We start from the raw sequence: 16,992 nt of genomic DNA, 5'->3' as shown, positions 1-16,992 counted from the left end.
AGGTTTTCAGAGTTTGCATTCCCTGTTCTTAGACCCTGGGGTTCAGAAGTGTGTGTGTGGGGGGGGTTCCCAAACCCTTGCTCAAACTCCTGCTCCCAGTTTGAAGGAAATCAAACTGCTCCTGCTCCTGCAGCAGCTTCCATGACCAGTGCCATGGTCAGCTCCATACAGGGAGCCCTGCCAGAATTGGAGGCCTTGCCCTTAACTTCTGCTGTTAGCCCTTCTTTTCTTTCGCCACCACCTTTCTTCCTCTGCTGCCTGCTGCCCTGCCCCAAAAGACAGACAGCTCCAGCCTGCTGGACACCCTCCCCTTCCTCTCCCCCTCAGCGCCTGGCCTTCTGCCCAGACTCAGAGCTGCTGGTTCCAGCTCCTCCTTACCGCCTCCCTGTTTCCTGATGGGTCCTGGCCCCCAGCCCTTATCTCCTCCAGCCCCTGGGCTGTTTGCAGAGAGGAGTATAAAGGGGTGGACTCGGAGGGCAGAGGGGGAGTACAAGCAGCACTGGACCAGGCTGGGTGTCTGCTTGACTCACCACGACCTGCTCTGCACCATGGGGAAGGACAGGCTGCTCATCAAACCAATCTTCCTCCTCCTCCTCTTCTTCCTTCCTGGAGACACCTCGCCCGCCACAGAGCCGTAAGCTATGCAGGGGGGTCTCTGGGCAGGCAGGAGACCTGGGTTGGGTTCCGTTGTCTGTTGCTTTGCCTCTTATCTTCTGCCTACTTTCTTTCACCCAGGAATAAAGATAAAATACCAGGGCTGGGTAAAGTGTCTTCTACAAGCAGCAACTCTAGTGCTTCAGGGAGACCTGAAAGAGTCTGTGAAACGAGATATCAGTAAAACTTCAGGAAAAAAAAGATAAGGGGAAAAAAAAAAGGAAAAAAGAGGGAAAGGTCTATGAGAATACTTTTTACTGCTTCAGTGAGCTGACAAAATTTCAACAAGATTTTCAGCACAAAATTGGTTCTTTTGAAAGGCAACTTTTTATCACTGTTTACACATTCAGTTTTTCTTAAGAGACAGACCTTTTTGAAAAAGACAATGAAAGATTTCATTTTGGGTTGACTACCCTACTCCCAGGCTAAAATGCCCAGGAGATGGGAGTGGTTTTGTGGTTGATAATGACAAACCAAAAGGCACAAATAACAGATCTCGCATGACCAGAAATGGATTTATTTTTTAGTTCACATTTTTCAGCTCAGCCAATGGAATGAAAATTCCCTTCACACCCAGGGTTGTGTGGCACTGTAAGACTGTGACTTTTAAGGTCTGTGAGGGTATATTGTGTTGCATCCCTTCCTCACCCCCTTTTGCCCTTTTCGCATGCAAAGGGTGTGTGTGTTGTGTGCCTGTATGGCAGGGGCAGCACACGAGAGGTCATGACACCCAGAGACTTTGGTGTCTCCTTTGGCTTTTTGGCAAGGTCTTTTCCTCCCCAGCAAAGTGAGGCTGTGCTGCAGTACCTTCATCAAATGCAGGGTAAGCAGACAGAAGGGATGGGATCTGAGGGGCCAGGGCTTTCTCCCTGCAGACCAGCTGATGGACCTAAAGCTGTCAGAGCCTCTCCTAACCCTAAAGGGAATACCCTGCCTTACTGCTGAGGTGTTGAGGGCTCTTCTCCCAGCTGCTCGCTGCTCTGGGGATGCCTGTCAGAGGCCAGGCCTCACCCACCCAAAGGGAGCACTGTTGCCACTAGAAGGATCAGGTTTGATTCCCAGTTGCAGTGCTGGGCACCAGTCGCTCTGCTGGGAAGGAGGCTATGCAGGGCTGAGCAGGGCCCCCCTGCTTGGGCTGAGACAGAGGGGCTTGCTTCCCTGAAAACCTGAAATTTACTCCAATGTTTTTGCTTAAGATCTGGCACCACTCTGTGGCAGCTTTGGGTCTCTGCGAGGAATGACACTAGTGCTACAGTTTGCAGCGTGTAGTCAGTGGCGTTTATTCACTGGGTACCAGCACTTGTGTGGCTTCTGAGTCCTATTAACAGCGTCTAGCAACTAGCAATCTAGTGACAACTGACTTTTCCTCACAGGTATTATTCAGGCTCCCAGGAGGAAGTGCTGCTGTTGTGCCAAAACCTGGAAAAACATATCCGTTCCAGACATACGAGTTGAGGATTTCCTGCAGTATTTTATTTTTGAGACTGCCCTCTCCTGCTGTTACAGACATGCTGGAAGTCTGGTTACGCTCCTAGAAAAGGCACCTCTCTCCCCATACACCAAAGGCAGTAGTCATCATCTGATCGATTTATTTGTTCTTTCTGTACGGCTCCTGATCTTCTGACGTGTCCTTTTCCCCTCTTCCTAGGCAGTATATGGTGCTACTGCCCTTTCTGATACACACCGATTCTCCTGAGCAAGTCTGTGTTCAGCTGACCCACCTGAACGAGTCCGTGACGCTGAGTGCCACACTTGAGTATCAAGGGGAAAACAGGAGCTTGATTGATGACGTGGTGTCCGAGAAGGATGTGTTCACCTGCATCCCTTTCTCTGTGAGTGCCCATCCTTCGGGGTGATGATCCCTTTTGCCTGGGATGAACTGTAAGGGCACTGAGTAGTAATGACCAGTGTCCTGTGTAGGTATTTACTTTCCTCTTGGACAAAGGTATATTCATGTCCGTCCTCAACACCTTGCACTGCTGAGATCTCCTTAGCATGCTGCTTGAATAGGAAACACTGTGTCCTGGAAAGCCAGTCCCTCTCTAGGACAGGAGGAAGAGAGGCCAGGAGGAAGAAGTGGTTTTAGTATTGACACTCCTGATGGCTATTTGCTGAACAGCTTCTTCAAATGGCTCTCCACATCATCCTTCAACAGCCACAGATTGCCACTTGAGTGCCTTCAAATTGGGGTAGAGCTTTTGGACATCAGATGCTTTTTGCCTTGTAGATATAGTACACTGAATTTATGTAAGAACATAGGCCTATGGTAGACTGTGTCTGAAAAAGAGAGTGAAGGGGGGAAATTCATAGCTTAATGTAACTAATAGCTCCAGGGACTATAAGAAGTCCTAGGCAACTAGGAAAGTTGGTCACCTGGCTCAGAGCATAGATTACGTCTTTGGCCTCAAAGTTGAAGATCTGGCCTTAATGACACTGAACAGGTTGGCATCTGTGTCTGGGTTTGCCAGATAGAGGCTGAAGATTGAATTTTGTCACTTGGAGAGAGATGTATAGTGATCTGGCGTGTCTGGTTTGGAAAAGTTCTGCAAGGACTAGGGACGTTATCCGAAAGAGAAGGGGGATCATTCCATTGCCCCTGTGAATGTCAAAAGGAAAAATATGGAAAGATTTTGGTCAGGGTGATAAGAATTTCTTGAAATTGGATGACAGAGCTGGGAGTTCCTTTGCTGCACAATACTTGCACAATCACTGCACAGCAGTAGGAATAAGTAGGAATATGGGACAAGTAAAGATCCGTCCCTTGTTCCTGATTAAAGTTCCCCTCACCTCTGTGTTGGGTCCATCAGGATTATATTAGATCTCTTACCTCGTGAAGGCTGATTCAGTTCAGGAAGTCTTTAAAGGTGGTCCCTAACATAGTTGCATTCTTACTCTCCAGCTTCCAAAATCAAATAGCACATCCCCAGTCACATTTATCACTGTGACGGTGAAGGGGGCAACGCTGCAGTTCAGGAGCCGCAAGTCAGTGCTGGTCAAGAATTCTGAGAGCCTGGTCTTCGTCCAGACAGACAAACCCATCTACAAGCCAGGACAAACAGGTACTGGGGAAGGGGTGGAGATTTGCATTTGAAGAAAAAATTCGTACTAAAACTGTTGGACTGTGCTGGCCAGATGTTGACTGTTTTCAGTGGGGTCAGAACTGCAGCTCATGGCTGAGGCTTATGTTTTTCATGCTCTGTGTAGGAACAACCTGGGGAACCTTAAGATACATGCAGGTGTCTGGGGCACCTGCACACACTCCCTCTGTCACTGCAGGCTCTGTTGTTGTGGTCTATGCGGTTAGAGTCCACATTAAAATCAGAGAAAGATTGATATTTGCCTTATAGAGAAAAGGGCCAAAACTCAGACTAAGTAATGAAATAGCTTTCAAAGTGGCAGCTGATTTTGCTCAATGAAGACAGAGACAACTATATAAGCCATTTATTTCTTCTGGGCCATTGATCTCCTAAATTTGGTCTGGACAGGAATGAATGTCCTAAAAGAGGCACTGAATTCTCTATCCATTCAGAGCCAACACAGACTTGCAGCCAAGTGCTGAAATAATTTGCTTGCATTCAACCTCCCTAAGAAGCCAGTCTAGTTACAACAAAATTAGAAGACCCATGTGAATTCCAGTGTAAAAATGTATCCTTGCAAAGTAGACAAAGGCAACTTAAATTTAGCTTTTGTCCCAATTAGTGAGATTCTGATGCCCATGATCAGTAAGATGTTCACACTGCCATGGATTTGCTCTTAACATCCTCTTATTCGTGTAATTTCTTACATGGGTAACCTTCTAGCATGACTTAACTTTCTAGTGCGTAGAATTTCTTTAGAAGAGAACAGCTCTGTGCTCTGTTGTACCATTTGCTTTTGCAACTGCTGTTATCTGGTTGGTGGCTGCACTGTGGAACCTCACTGTCTGCCTTTCTCCATCAGTCCTGTTCAGAATTGTTTCTCTGGATAAAGACTTCCGTCCCTTGAATGAGGTGGTAAGTATGATATCTCCTTTTCGTTAGTTGTTTGGCCTTAAGTCATCTATGTGGGGAAAGGGAGGAAAGAAGTGTCTTTTGGGGTGAACTCTCAGTACACTGAGATAATTGTGCAATTCCTGGGTTACCTCAGGTCTTGTTAACAAGGTCTGTTCTCCAAATTTCTGCATAAGGCTGCCTTCTGCACTCTTGGAAAGGCTTGACAAGCTGCAAATGAACAGTGCTGGTATAAACACCTCAGTGGTGAAGAAATCTGCCATTATCACAGTGTACACCTGCTCTTGATAGATGGGAAGTCTTGCAGATCATCCAGAGTCAGTCATTTCAGCTGACTTTTCTGCCTGAGACAAAGAATTGCCCCTCCTCTTGATGTACCTCAAAATGCTCTGTTGCTCCCTACCAGGAACTTTTTTCCTTATCCTACTGTGTAATCAGCTTGTTCCCTGAAATGTGGTCATAGCCCTGGTCATTTCTGATGGTATTGCTTGCACTCTGTCTAAATATGCTGTTTCCTTTCTTCTTTTTCCAGTTGCCGCTGGTGTATATCGAGGTATGTACAGGCATTCATGTTCACCTCTATTGCACCTCAACCTGGGCAAAATAACTACCAGTCACCTCAAGATGATTTTTGTCTGTTTTATGTATTAAGCAGGTCCATATAATTAAGTCAAATATACAGAGCTTTAACTCATATTGTGGCAACCATGTACTATGGGCCCAGGTTACAGCTCCTTCTATGGTCCAGCCCTGGGTTCCCCACACAGCTCTCCTAGTCCCCCCTACTCTTGCCCTGCAGCCTCCTGAGACACTGGGGCTGGGCCTCCCCTCACTGCTTTTGCTAGTGATTTGTAGTTCTCATTGCAGACTCCCACTGTTCTCACAATCTCCCTGTGATCACATTATCCGTAGGACCCAAAGAGAAACCGTCTGTACCAGTGGACAAAGGCAGAGTTAAAGAGGGGATTAATCCAGCTGTCCTTCAGCCTCACCTCTGAGCCTATGCAAGGGACCTACGCAGTGGTGGCACAGAAGGCCTCTGGGAAGACAGTTCGGCATCATTTCTCTGTGGAGGAGTATGGTAACTGTCCCTGTCCTCTGGGGAATAAAAGCTTAACAGAGCAGGGTGGTAGATCTGACCAGGATGTCTGCCATGGCTGTAAAAATATCTCCATGTCCTCTCCCTCCCAAGCATCATCCCTTTCTGAGGAGTGAAGACTGAAGGTCTTGAGCTGCCTGTCTCCACTCCTCCTTGAGTCCCAGGCCATGCAGTGCAGCTCTCCTGACTGCCCACCTCAGCAAGGCTCCCATCATGTGCTTGGATCAGTCTGTGCTGGCAACCACGAGCCTCACCACCTTTTAACAGTGATTTCAGCAACAGCCCCATCTCCAGTTGGCTACACACCTGCCAAGTGTCATGCCATTAGTCTGGGGGACCCCTGCCTGAGGCCCAAAGTCCCTAGATTTCTCATTCATTTTGGGGTCTCAGGCACTTTTGGTGTAGGCTGGGGCTGTCTGTAAATTCAGATCTTACCTTTCCTTCCCCACAAGCTAAGCCTGTAACTAGCATGACACTTTAGTGCCTTAACCTCTCTCTGCTGCTCTTACCCCTACGCCAGTTCCATCTGCTTGGCTAGAAAATGGTATCCCCATACACACCTGCACACAGTCACAACCAGCACGACTTCCCAGCCCAGCAAGGTAGCTGCAGCTCTTGTTACGTGGTCTGACATGATCTGGCTCATGCAGCAGAGACAAGTCCCGGAAGATGAGTCTGGAAGTCTTTGACCTCTTTCAACTGCAAGACTCTTCTTGTGCCCTGTGCCCTGAGTCCTTCCTTGTTCTCCCAAGACAGTCACCACCCATTCCCCTCCTGCAGCTGGGTTTGGAAGCAATGTCACCCTCTGCTAAGTCACCAGGGAAGCTATGGGGTTTCCCTTTTTTGAAAATTGGTAAAATCTACATGCTTTGGAAATGCAGAGACCAGGCTGCAGTCCCAGCTCTGTATGACTGTGGGAGACCTCTCTTCACTTAACTCTCTATTTTACTGTATCCTACTGCTGTGGGACTGATAACCCATGTGTGATCTAAGATCTGCTGTATTTTAATAGCCAGTGTAATAATCCTGTCTTCTTACCTGGCACAGTGGTCGGCTGTGTGCCTGTGGTTTTCACTGACTTCAGTGGGATATGCAGATGGCAGAAGCCTCGAATATGTGACCATTTAGATGCAAAAGGGTTTCAAGTCATTTATAAGAATAGCCTTTGAGCAGCCTTTATGTCTCATTCTTATGTTACTTCCTACCACATAGATTGTTTTCCTTTGGTTCTGCTGCAGTGCTGCCAAAATTCGAAGTAACAGTGAAAATGCCCAAGGTGATCACCATTCTTGATGAGAAGCTGACAGTGACAGTTTGTGGTTTGTGAGTGTCATTCTTTCAAGTCTTTCTGGGTTTCAGGTTTTTCTTCAGCTGAAAGTCCGTTTGGGACACTGAGATATAATACTTCACCATATTCCTCAATCATTTTGGGGTCCCAGGACCAAACAGACTACATCTACCATTAGACAAAAGGCAATAACTATTGCTTGGGGCACTTCATATGTAACATGTAGAAAAGTACTATTCTTCTGGTTTTTTGGTAGGGTGGTTTTTTTGCTTTTTTTTTTTTTTTTTTTGAGTTATAGGATTTCAGACCAGCTACAGTGTTAGGGAAGAGTTCTTCAATGTAGTGTACCTGGGGATGATGTTTTAACCATGGCTTCTACTTGTCATTGCCAAGAGGAAACTGTAAATGATGCATCTGCCCTTTTTCCTTCGGGCCACCTCATTAAATTCAGCATAACAATGTTCAGGCATCCTGCAGGGAGAGCCACAGCTCGGGCTGAAGAACAAGCCAAAAAAGCCAGTGCACGTACATACACAAAACTGTTCCATCAGAATTGGGTGGTGGGGTAGATACTTGCAATGCGTTCTCCAAGATGAGGGGTACTCTCAACTAAATCAGTGTTAGGGTAAATGAAGACTGAAGACGTGTGTGTTATTCCCAGGAATTCAGTCAGGACTATAAGATTCAGTGCTTCTGCCCCATTGCCAAGCTTGATCCTAAAATGTTACCAAATTTCTTTCTGCTTTTTATTTCCTGTGATGACCCTGCTGTATCCTGGAGGCAGCTCTAGGGAAGAGTCCTGGCTCCAGCAGGGGTGAGCTAGTAATTTTTCTCCATCCCACTTCCATTCCTAATGGCTCTCTTTTTTTTTCAATCCTCTCTGCTGGTAGATACACATTCGGGAAACCTGTTCCTGGCCTCGTGAGCTTCCGTGTCTGCCGGAAGTTTGAACGTGCAGCCACCACCTGCTATGGTGAAGAGGCTAGAGGAGTGTGTGATGAATTCTCTGGACGGGTGAGTCATAACTATTTTTGTGGGTAGAGTGGTAGGAGAAAGTGTGGTTTATTGAGCATGCCTTGTAGGTACAGGCTTGCTCTGATTATGTACAAGCACAGTGTGAAGAGGAAAGAGACTCCCATGTATTTTAAGGAAGCCCAAAGGAGAGAAGATTCGGTGCAAGATGAAATGTGAAAGATTAAAACAAGGTGAAGGTCTGTGCAGTTAGCAAGTGTGTGTAAAGGCAAGAAGCTGATGGAGAAGGAAGAGATGGAAGAGACCTAAAAAAGATCAGATTGAGTGTAGAGAGTATAAGAGAAGTGAGATAGGAAAGGCACAAGCGATGAGAGCAGAGTTGGGGTTGGCTTACACTGGAGACTGTGTAGGATCAGAAGCAGGAAAGGAGCAGAAACCAGGGGAGGGGTGATTAAGTCTGAGCAAGAAGTAAAGGAATATGAGTTTAGCAGCAGTGGTTAAGACAGACAGAAAAAAAACCTCCATGTTTTTCACTCTTCAGACTGTCAAGTCTACAAGTGAATAGTGTTTGGAGCATGGACAGGTCAGATGGTGCTAGCTTAACTGACAGAAGCTGAGGTAATAGCAATTGTGGAAATATTCCAGGACAAGAAAGCAAGCAGAAGACATTCTTATGGTCCTTGGGGTCTGCTACAGCATGTTCCCCACAATTCCCTCTGCCACTGCTGTTGTTATCCGTGTTAAAAGAAAATACGAACACTCCGGTGCTCAGCTCTGTTTCAGGCATTCTGTGGTGACCTGCCTCATACATGAAGATGCTGAAGAGAGGTGGCAAGCTTTGGAAATACTTTTCCAGCTGTCATCTTCTTTCTACACATACACAGGCTTTGGTTTATGTACCACTTATATGGCTTGTGCATTTTAAGTAAGTCAGCAGCTATATTCTAATGTGCCTGATGCCTGGCAAACATTTCCTGCGTGGCGTACATTTGAATAATTCCCTGTGTTTCTGTATCAAGTGTTTGCAATTTCAAATTTCACACACACATACACAGAAATCTTCTGGGTTGCAAAATCTTTGCTCTGATGTTGCTGCAAGTACTTCAAAATGCTCCTAGCCAAGTTATTTATGCGATTTTCCAGTTTTGATAAAAACAACAGAGGGCATGATCTGTGAAGTTGTGGGCTTCTCTTCCAGTTCAGAGAAATGCACAGTTATGGATTAATTAAGTTGGATAAACATTATATAAATTAGACCATAATGGTTTTCTGTTTTCCTCCAACAGACAGACAACTATGGCTGCATTTCTGAAACAGTAAAGACCAAGTTATTCCAGCTCAAGAGAAGTGGATATGAGAATAAGCTCCACGTGGAGGCTAAGATTAAAGAAGAAGAGACAGGTAGGAAACATCTGGACCAAAGAGCTGTGTAATAAGCCCAGGAGAGACCAACAGAGGGGCCTGCCACGTAGGAATGAGGGAAAAAAGCAGAATGTTGTTTTTCTGGAATCCTGAAGTTTTCCTACCTGGAGGCCAGAAGCATCAACAAGCTTGTTCAGCAAGAGAGGGTTGGTCTGGAATAAAAGTAATTCTAGTCAGGCAGAGGCAAATTGATTCGTCACTATTCTTCCTGCAGGAGTGGAGTTGACTGGAACAAGCTTCTCTGAGATCACAACCACCATCAGCAAAATCACCTTTGAGCATTCAGACTCCCACTACAAACCTGGAATCCCCTTCTTTGGGCAGGTAGGGAAACCACGAGAATGGAATGCCATGAGCACCAATCATGCTACTGAGCCTCCTGGACAGATACATGCCCTCCCTCTGCAAAGATGCTGGACCTCAGTGCTGCTAATCCCTATGGGGCTCCTCTCCTCTGCAGGCTCTCAAACTGGGAAACAGCATCTGAGAGCAGAGCCCTCATTCTGCTCACCCCTCTGTCCTTCTGCTTCTGCCAGTCAAGTAGAATTCTGCTTTTCCAGTCACCTGTTTAATAGGAGGCCTAAGGGGTGTGAGTGCATGTCAATCACATTCAATCCTCTGACCCAGAGGTGGAGATAAGAAAGGTCCAAAGAAATAAGATTCAGAAAGTCTGCAGCTCTCTCTTTCAGAGAGAGGTGATACACATGTAGTGAAGGCTGCCTTGTCTGACATGAGCCCAACATCCTTACCTTGGTGGTCTATCATTCTGTTCAGGTGAGAGGCATTCCTCTCCTATACTGTTTTTCCTCTTCCAGGTGAAACTAGTGGATGGGTCTGGTGCTCCAATTGCCAATGAAGTTGTGAGGATTTCTTTACAAGGAAGCCAGACAACCAACTACACAACAGATGAAGAGGGCAGGGCACGGTTTGCTCTGAACACTTCCACATTTCACTTCAATTCTGTTGGAATTAGGGTGAGTCCTGCGGGCAGAGGAGGTGATGAAGTGATCCACAGGGCTGGAAGGGGAGTACCTCTGAAGTTTCTACTATATCTGCAAAAGCACTTTAGCTACTTCTTCCTGGTTAGTTGTGCCAAGCCTGACAACATTGTGGTAGAAGTAATCATACAACAAACCAGGCTGTCATGTCACGATTGCGCTTAGCTTGTAAGTATTGGATTTCTGCTTGGCAGTAGCAATGTAGGGTTAGAAGGAACATCAAGAAATCACAATTGTCCATTCTGCTCGAAGGATTCATCAGCCCTACCTAGACAAGTCTGTTTCAAGGGTAGGTCTAACTCCCATGGTGGAGTGCTGATAGTGCTTCGCTGTCTTTTCAATTAAATAATTTCCCAAGTATCTCATCTCAATATCCTTTGTGATCAGTTAAGGCAATCCGCATGTCTCAAGGTTTAATTTGGCATTCTGAGTTTCTAAGTGGTCCATTTTTTTTTTTTATTTTATTTTTTTTTTCTTTTCTCTTCTTCCTGCTATAAAGAGAAAAGAGTGTGAACCATTCACAGAAATTCTCTCCCTGGTATGGAATTTGTTTATCTGGGAAAAATAAGTGCTGCTGAGCATCCTTTTGTTAGTGGAAAATGAAGAATGTAATACGCACATTTCATAATATCTCACCCTGGAATAGGGCAGATTGTCTAGAATTATATTTGCTCTTCTCCCTATAATTCTTTTGTCACAGATTAAAACCATTAAAAATTATCCAGATGTTACCACTAGGTGCTTGAAGTTTTCAGAATTTTGCAGGGTAAAGTCAAAAATTCCCAAGTATAGTGAGAAAGATGAGGAAGTAAGGGTATATGAGGACATGAAATGCTGAAGTAGCACCCTTCTAAATGTGAAATATCTTCCCCTTGCTCTCATTTTTAAGAAGACCTGAACTCTCTTAAACTTCTATTCAATTCATGTTTTGAATTCTTAGGTGGAGACTCTTCTTCCTTTTCTATAGCATCCTTAACCTGATTTTGGCACTGTTAATCTCCAAACTGAACAGCACTATCCCTTCTCCAGTGGCAATTAATGAGAAGAAAAATGAAAATCAGCTTCTTTTCTCTTTAAACTAACGGAATATTAGAGAGGGCAAGGTGTTGGGATAAAGAGCCCTTGAGGTGATACTGATAGTAAACAAACAACTGATATGATTCAGCTTGTTTGAGACAAACACCAGCTTCTCTGGGAGTGAGATCATTCCCAATGATTTGCTAAGGATACCATCACCCTGTCTTGCATCTTCCTCATGTTGTCTGTTTTTTTTGTTTTTTTTTTAATATTGTTGCTTCAATACAAAAAATACCAAACCTTTAATACTAGGCCATGAATTTTGGCTCCAGTTCAGCCACCTGTGTTTGAGGATCTATGTGTGTATTTCCTCCTTTTCCAGGCAACACATAAAGTACAGCCCTACTGCTATGACCGTGCCTGGGTTGTTCCATATTATGAAGAAGGCTATCTCCATCTAAAGCGCTTTTACTCTCCTAGTAAGAGCTTCCTCAAAATTGAGCCCAAAGCTGAAACACTGACCTGTGGCTCCTCCACAGAGGTCCGCGTACACTATATCTTTACTCCAGAGGCCATAGGAGAGCAGAAGAAAATCGTCCTTTACTACCTGGTAAGCTTGCACCTGCCATACAGTGAGGTTGTCACTGCTAATTGTAGAGGGGCTGGAGATGGAAATTGTGGTTTGTGGCATCAGGCTTTAAACACTTTCCCATCATCTTTCATATGTTCTTTCCCCACAAAAAGGATAGTCTGGGTTAAGAACAGAAGAGTAAGGATGTCACAGGGCCCCCTGCTATAGGGAGGCAGAGAGCAGCTGAGCAGGGTGTGAGCAGCTCAGCAGACACACAGCTCAGTTGCTCTCCTCAGGTTCCCCCTCTTTAAGGTTTGGCTCATGCATAACCTCAATCACAGCAGACTTTATCCTTCCATTCAGGTGATGGCCAAGGGAATCATTAAGCAAGCGGGCACCCACATTCTGGATTTGGAGCAGGAAAGTGGTGAGTTCCTCTCTCCTACCACATTGTCCCTGTTCTGGGAGGGTAGGCAACCGTGGCAGACATACAGGCTGCTTCCATATAAATACAGGGATCCACATCTCCATGTCCCCTAAGATATGTGAAGAGTTTGAACTTTTTTTTCTCTGCCTCTATTTAGGCTTTGCACAGATTTTGCTCTAATCTCCTGTGCCAGCTGTCTTTCTTCTGACACTGCATTTCTGGGGCTCCAGTGCTCCTAGGAGACACAGACTGATGGTCTGGTTTTAGAAGCTGAAATAAAATTCATCATGCTTATGCACTGGAAAAGAGGACTTGAAACAGGGCTTTTCAGTCAGGCAGTGAGATTTATGCATCTTTGTGAGCACCAGTTCATCCTCCTTGGACACTTGGAGTTTCATCATGGCTAGGATTAAGTTCAGCATGAAGACAAGCCTAGAATTTTGGCTGCTCCAAGAGCAAGTTTCCTGTACCTTAACTTCTTGCTCTTATTTTTTTGTTTGCTAGCCAATGGGATCTTTTTGCTACAGCTGCCTGTACAAGCTGATATTGCTCCAGTGGCCCAAGTGCTTGTCTACACCACTGCTCCCAGCAGAGAGGTGATCGCTGATACGACCAAGTTCAATGTAGAAAAGTGTTTCAAGAACAAGGTAAGTGTCCACTTCTTTAGGGAGCAGCCATCAGACTGCACTGTGGTCAAATTCATTTATTTAGATTTAGCCTGGTTAAATTAATTTCTTTAGATTTACTAACGCTGGACAAGTCACCTATCAATTGTTCTAGGTAGCTTCACTGCTTACTGGTTTGTGCTAGCTTGGAGGAGATCAACTGTTGGAAAAAAGGTGCTAGCAGAGTGTACACTGATAAAAGTCCTCTTAGCAACTAGCCACAACCACTGATCTCACAGGTGGTCCTGGGTAAGAAAAAGGGGGTCCTCATGTCTTAGGTCATACTGCAACACATGTATTTCACTCCTCAAACTCATTCCAGCAACGAGGTGGCTGCTTCTGGGGTCACAGAGCAAAAATAAAACACAAACAGCCCCAGTCCAGTGGGCAAAGTTAATACTTGTCAGATCTTTCAAGTTCCATACATCTCATCCTGTCACTTTGATTTCTGTTGTGGATGGAGATAAACCTTGCCTGAACCTGCTGAGCAATGCACAGTGGTGCTTCAACAGCAATGGTGAGACTGAAAGTGTGCAGAAAAATAAACGTTCTTTCTGTGAGCACGTGGACCATTGTTCTCTTATAGCTCCACATATTCCCTATACAGAAGAGCAGATTGATGTATGAGCTGCCCTAAGAAGAGAACAACCTCAAAAATTCCTGTTGGGACTTCAGAATAGACAGGACACTGCTAAAGACAGTCCCCTGTCCTGCTAAAACCCAAGCTAAATGAGTTCTTGAGACTCGTGTTACTGTAGGAGCTTGGTCATCTGAATTTTGTTCATATATTTAAGGTCAGACTATTCACTGCATTGTCTGGGTGCAAGCCAAGTGCCGAGTGATTTACAACATGCTTAGGCACTGCTTTCCTCTCTGAGAGCGTCCTGAATTCAAAACTGTTGTCAGATGGGATAGGACAGACTTTGGGCTATCTCTATGCTAGACAGATTTCCTAGTTAGCAAGCTTGCTACAGCCCTTGTTCAGCCATTTCCTCAAGAATATTGTTTGTGTAGTCTCAGAATGAGGAGTCCACCCTGGAAGAGGCGGGGGGATGTCAGCAGAAGGCTTGCTGTGGTCTGGTTGGGGCATGAGGGAAGCTGGCAGCCGATGCTGCTTTGTCAGGCAGTATGTTTGCTCTGAGGATGCTTTGATCATTGCATGTTAGGGGAGGGTTTATACTGCTGAGGAGAGGGAAGATTTATGTGGGTCAGCCATCTTATTACAAAATCATGTGAGATGGTGATGACAAATTCTGCTAGCAAGAACTTCCAGGGCAGAGGTTGGTAGGGAGTGGTTTGAACAATGAGTTAGGTTTTGGGGAAGACACACAAGTCTGGCAGGCCTCAACCAACAGGCCAGTTCTTCAGAACCATTACCAGCCAGTAGATACTGCAGTATAGCTCCAGGGCATCACTGCTTCTCATGTTACCAAAGAATCTGCTAAGCAAGGTCTTTGCAAGCTTGTTTTCTCTCCACATACAACATCTGCAGCGCAGAGACTGGACCTGGTTCAAGACCATGCTCAGCTGCCTGAACAGATCTAGCCACTATGTGGGATTATCTCATCACATTCACAAAGGCCATAAAATGCAAAACTGCCTTAAAAGTTTTATGTGCAATTGCGATGCTGCCAAGAACTGTTAGTGCTGATTCTTCTGGCACCGCAGGAAGGAAGGCCAGCTCTGCAGTAGCACAGAGGGAGTGTGCACGCGCGTGTGTGTGTGTGTGTGTGTGCGCACGCATACGTGGGCTTTCTAAGGTTGGAACTGATGTGCTTAACTGGATGGAGAAGTCCTGCAAGGGCAGGGCATCTGTGACATAGCTTTTCCTGTGACTACAGGTAGACTTGAACTTTTCTGCTTCTGAAGGACTGCCTTCCTCTGATGTTCACTTGCTGTTCAGAGCCTCCCCGAACTCTCTCTGTGCTGTCCGTGCTGTGGACAAGAGTGTTCTCCTCATGAAGTCAGAAGCTGACCTGTCACCCAGCTCTGTAAGTGCTTAGTCTGTGGAGCAAGTCGGAGTCAGATTAGAGCAAGTTCAGCCCAGTGCTGGAGTAGAAACAGTGACACAGGAAAGCTGCCCTGTGCTGTTTCTTGTCTTCCTCCAGTGTGTAAAAAGATGAGAACTGGGCAGCAGTTTCTTAGGGGCTTTGCATAACTGTAGGAATGGCAGCTTTTAAAGGGCCTGCTTCTCTTGGACAGAGCCAAAACACTGTTGTGTGTTTGATGATCATTTTTCAGTTATTCTCTCCAGCCATGGATTAATTTTCTTGGAGTAACATCTGGAAGTGTCAGTTTATTCCCCTCATGCCAAGCAGCAAACAATGATCCCTGAGTATGGACAAAGTACTGCAGATGGGCTGGCCAATGTCATTTTTTATATATTTGAGCCATAATAACCAGAGTAACATGCTGTCCATAACAAGAGGCAGCGTCTCTGAATTTGGATCTCTCTTTTGACTCCCAAATTCCCATTGTGCCTACCACAGAGAGAACCATGGCAGTGTAGATGTATGTGCAGGTGTTGGGACTGTTGGGGTACTTGCATCCAATTCCCTCAGTTGTGTTTTGTGTCAGTGGACACTAAAAATGCCAAATACCCTGGCTCTTTCTGCCTAGGTGTATAGCTTGCTGCCAGTGAAGGAATTGCGTAACTATAACTATGGTCCAGACACGGTCTCAGAGGAGCCCCCGGAGAACTGCATCCCCTTGAAGAAGATAGTTGTGGATGGGATCACCTATTCTCCAGTAGTGGAGGTGAACGAAGAGGACACTTACAGCATCCTAAAGGTATATCCCTCTTGCATGGATAGGGAGTGGAGTGGGAGAAGGACTGAGAATGCTTAAGCCCTCTGTGGCATAATGGAATGTAACAAAGGAAGGGTTTGTGAATCTGAATGATCTGACACTAATTTTTATCCAGAGAAAAATTCAGTGAGGGTCATAAGCTTCAACTGTCTTGCCAGCTTTGCTCCCCACTTAGTGGAAAAGGGATCAGTCTCAAAGTTTTCTTCTTACAATAAAAGCTTTGAGGTTCACTTGAAATGAGGTTCTAATGGAAGGTAAATAATCCTGTACCATTACAATTACCCCAAATAAATGAATATGTCCTTGAGCTGCACCATAGCCACAGACATTTCCTTCTGGAGAGAAAACTCTGTATCTACTCTCTGGCTCATCCTGACCCCTAGGCTGGAATTGGACAGGAACCAGTGCCCTAGAAACAGAAACCAGAAACAGAACGGATTTATCCTTTGATCTCTGAGCCACCCAGGCACCCAGACTCAAGGTTGGGGGGATCATCTCAAGGTCCAATTACATTGGTTACAGACAGTAACAGCTTCTCCTTCTGAGGCAGTAAAATACCAACGTTAGGTCTGCTGTGGAAACCTCAACAGGAATCAGTGACAAAAACCCATGTTTGGTTTCTCTCCCACAGGAAATGGGTTTAAAGGTTTTCACAAATACCAAAGTGAGGAAGCCTTGGTACTGCAGCACTGACAATTACATGACTGCAGAAGCCCGCTTTGCATCATCTCCAGTCATGTCTGCAAGACCTATGCATGCAATGAGGACAGGCGGTAAGGGAAAGGGGGTTTGTTATCACCTCCGTTCTGAACAGAGATCCTGTCTGTATTTTGGGGTGAACGCTTAAACAAGAGCTGGGGTTGAGAACTGAACCCTTGAAAGTAGTGCTGAATTGGTGGGTTCACAGATTTCAGCTTCTGCATGTGTGGGGATTATCTCTTTTGCTTGGTTGTGAAGGTCCACAGACAGGCTTTGATAACTCCACATGAGAAATCAGCGGGACCAGGTATTTTTCAAAGACTCTGGCGGAGCAAAGGATATTATTCTGCTGATGAATTCTCTGTTCACTAGGTTTTTACAGT

The 16,992-nt window shown here is 45.5% G+C and overlaps 1 protein-coding gene across 1 annotated transcript in view; it reads left to right on the top strand.

Annotated features, from left to right (window-relative positions):
• The first annotated feature begins 395 nt into the window (after window positions 1–395).
• LOC141958882 (alpha-2-macroglobulin-like) overlaps window positions 396–16,992 on the top strand; it is a 30,548-nt gene continuing 13,951 nt past the window's right edge. The window contains exons 1-17 of the mRNA XM_074901872.1: window positions 396–634; window positions 2,303–2,486; window positions 3,554–3,713; window positions 4,594–4,646; window positions 5,176–5,196; window positions 5,556–5,724; window positions 6,981–7,065; window positions 7,921–8,044; window positions 9,289–9,403; window positions 9,639–9,748; window positions 10,240–10,398; window positions 11,822–12,049; window positions 12,374–12,437; window positions 12,942–13,084; window positions 14,944–15,093; window positions 15,722–15,892; window positions 16,542–16,683. Of these exons, the coding sequence (XP_074757973.1) occupies window positions 396–634; window positions 2,303–2,486; window positions 3,554–3,713; window positions 4,594–4,646; window positions 5,176–5,196; window positions 5,556–5,724; window positions 6,981–7,065; window positions 7,921–8,044; window positions 9,289–9,403; window positions 9,639–9,748; window positions 10,240–10,398; window positions 11,822–12,049; window positions 12,374–12,437; window positions 12,942–13,084; window positions 14,944–15,093; window positions 15,722–15,892; window positions 16,542–16,683 (2,317 nt within the window). The remainder of the gene's footprint in view (window positions 635–2,302; window positions 2,487–3,553; window positions 3,714–4,593; window positions 4,647–5,175; window positions 5,197–5,555; window positions 5,725–6,980; window positions 7,066–7,920; window positions 8,045–9,288; window positions 9,404–9,638; window positions 9,749–10,239; window positions 10,399–11,821; window positions 12,050–12,373; window positions 12,438–12,941; window positions 13,085–14,943; window positions 15,094–15,721; window positions 15,893–16,541; window positions 16,684–16,992) is intronic.

The sequence above is a fragment of the Athene noctua genome, chromosome 3 (genome assembly GCF_965140245.1).
Source record: "Athene noctua chromosome 3, bAthNoc1.hap1.1, whole genome shotgun sequence".
In the NCBI taxonomy this organism is placed as follows: Eukaryota; Metazoa; Chordata; class Aves; order Strigiformes; family Strigidae; genus Athene; species Athene noctua.
The sequence above is the reverse complement of the archived record's forward strand: the minus strand, read 5'-3'. Positions and strand labels throughout refer to the sequence as shown.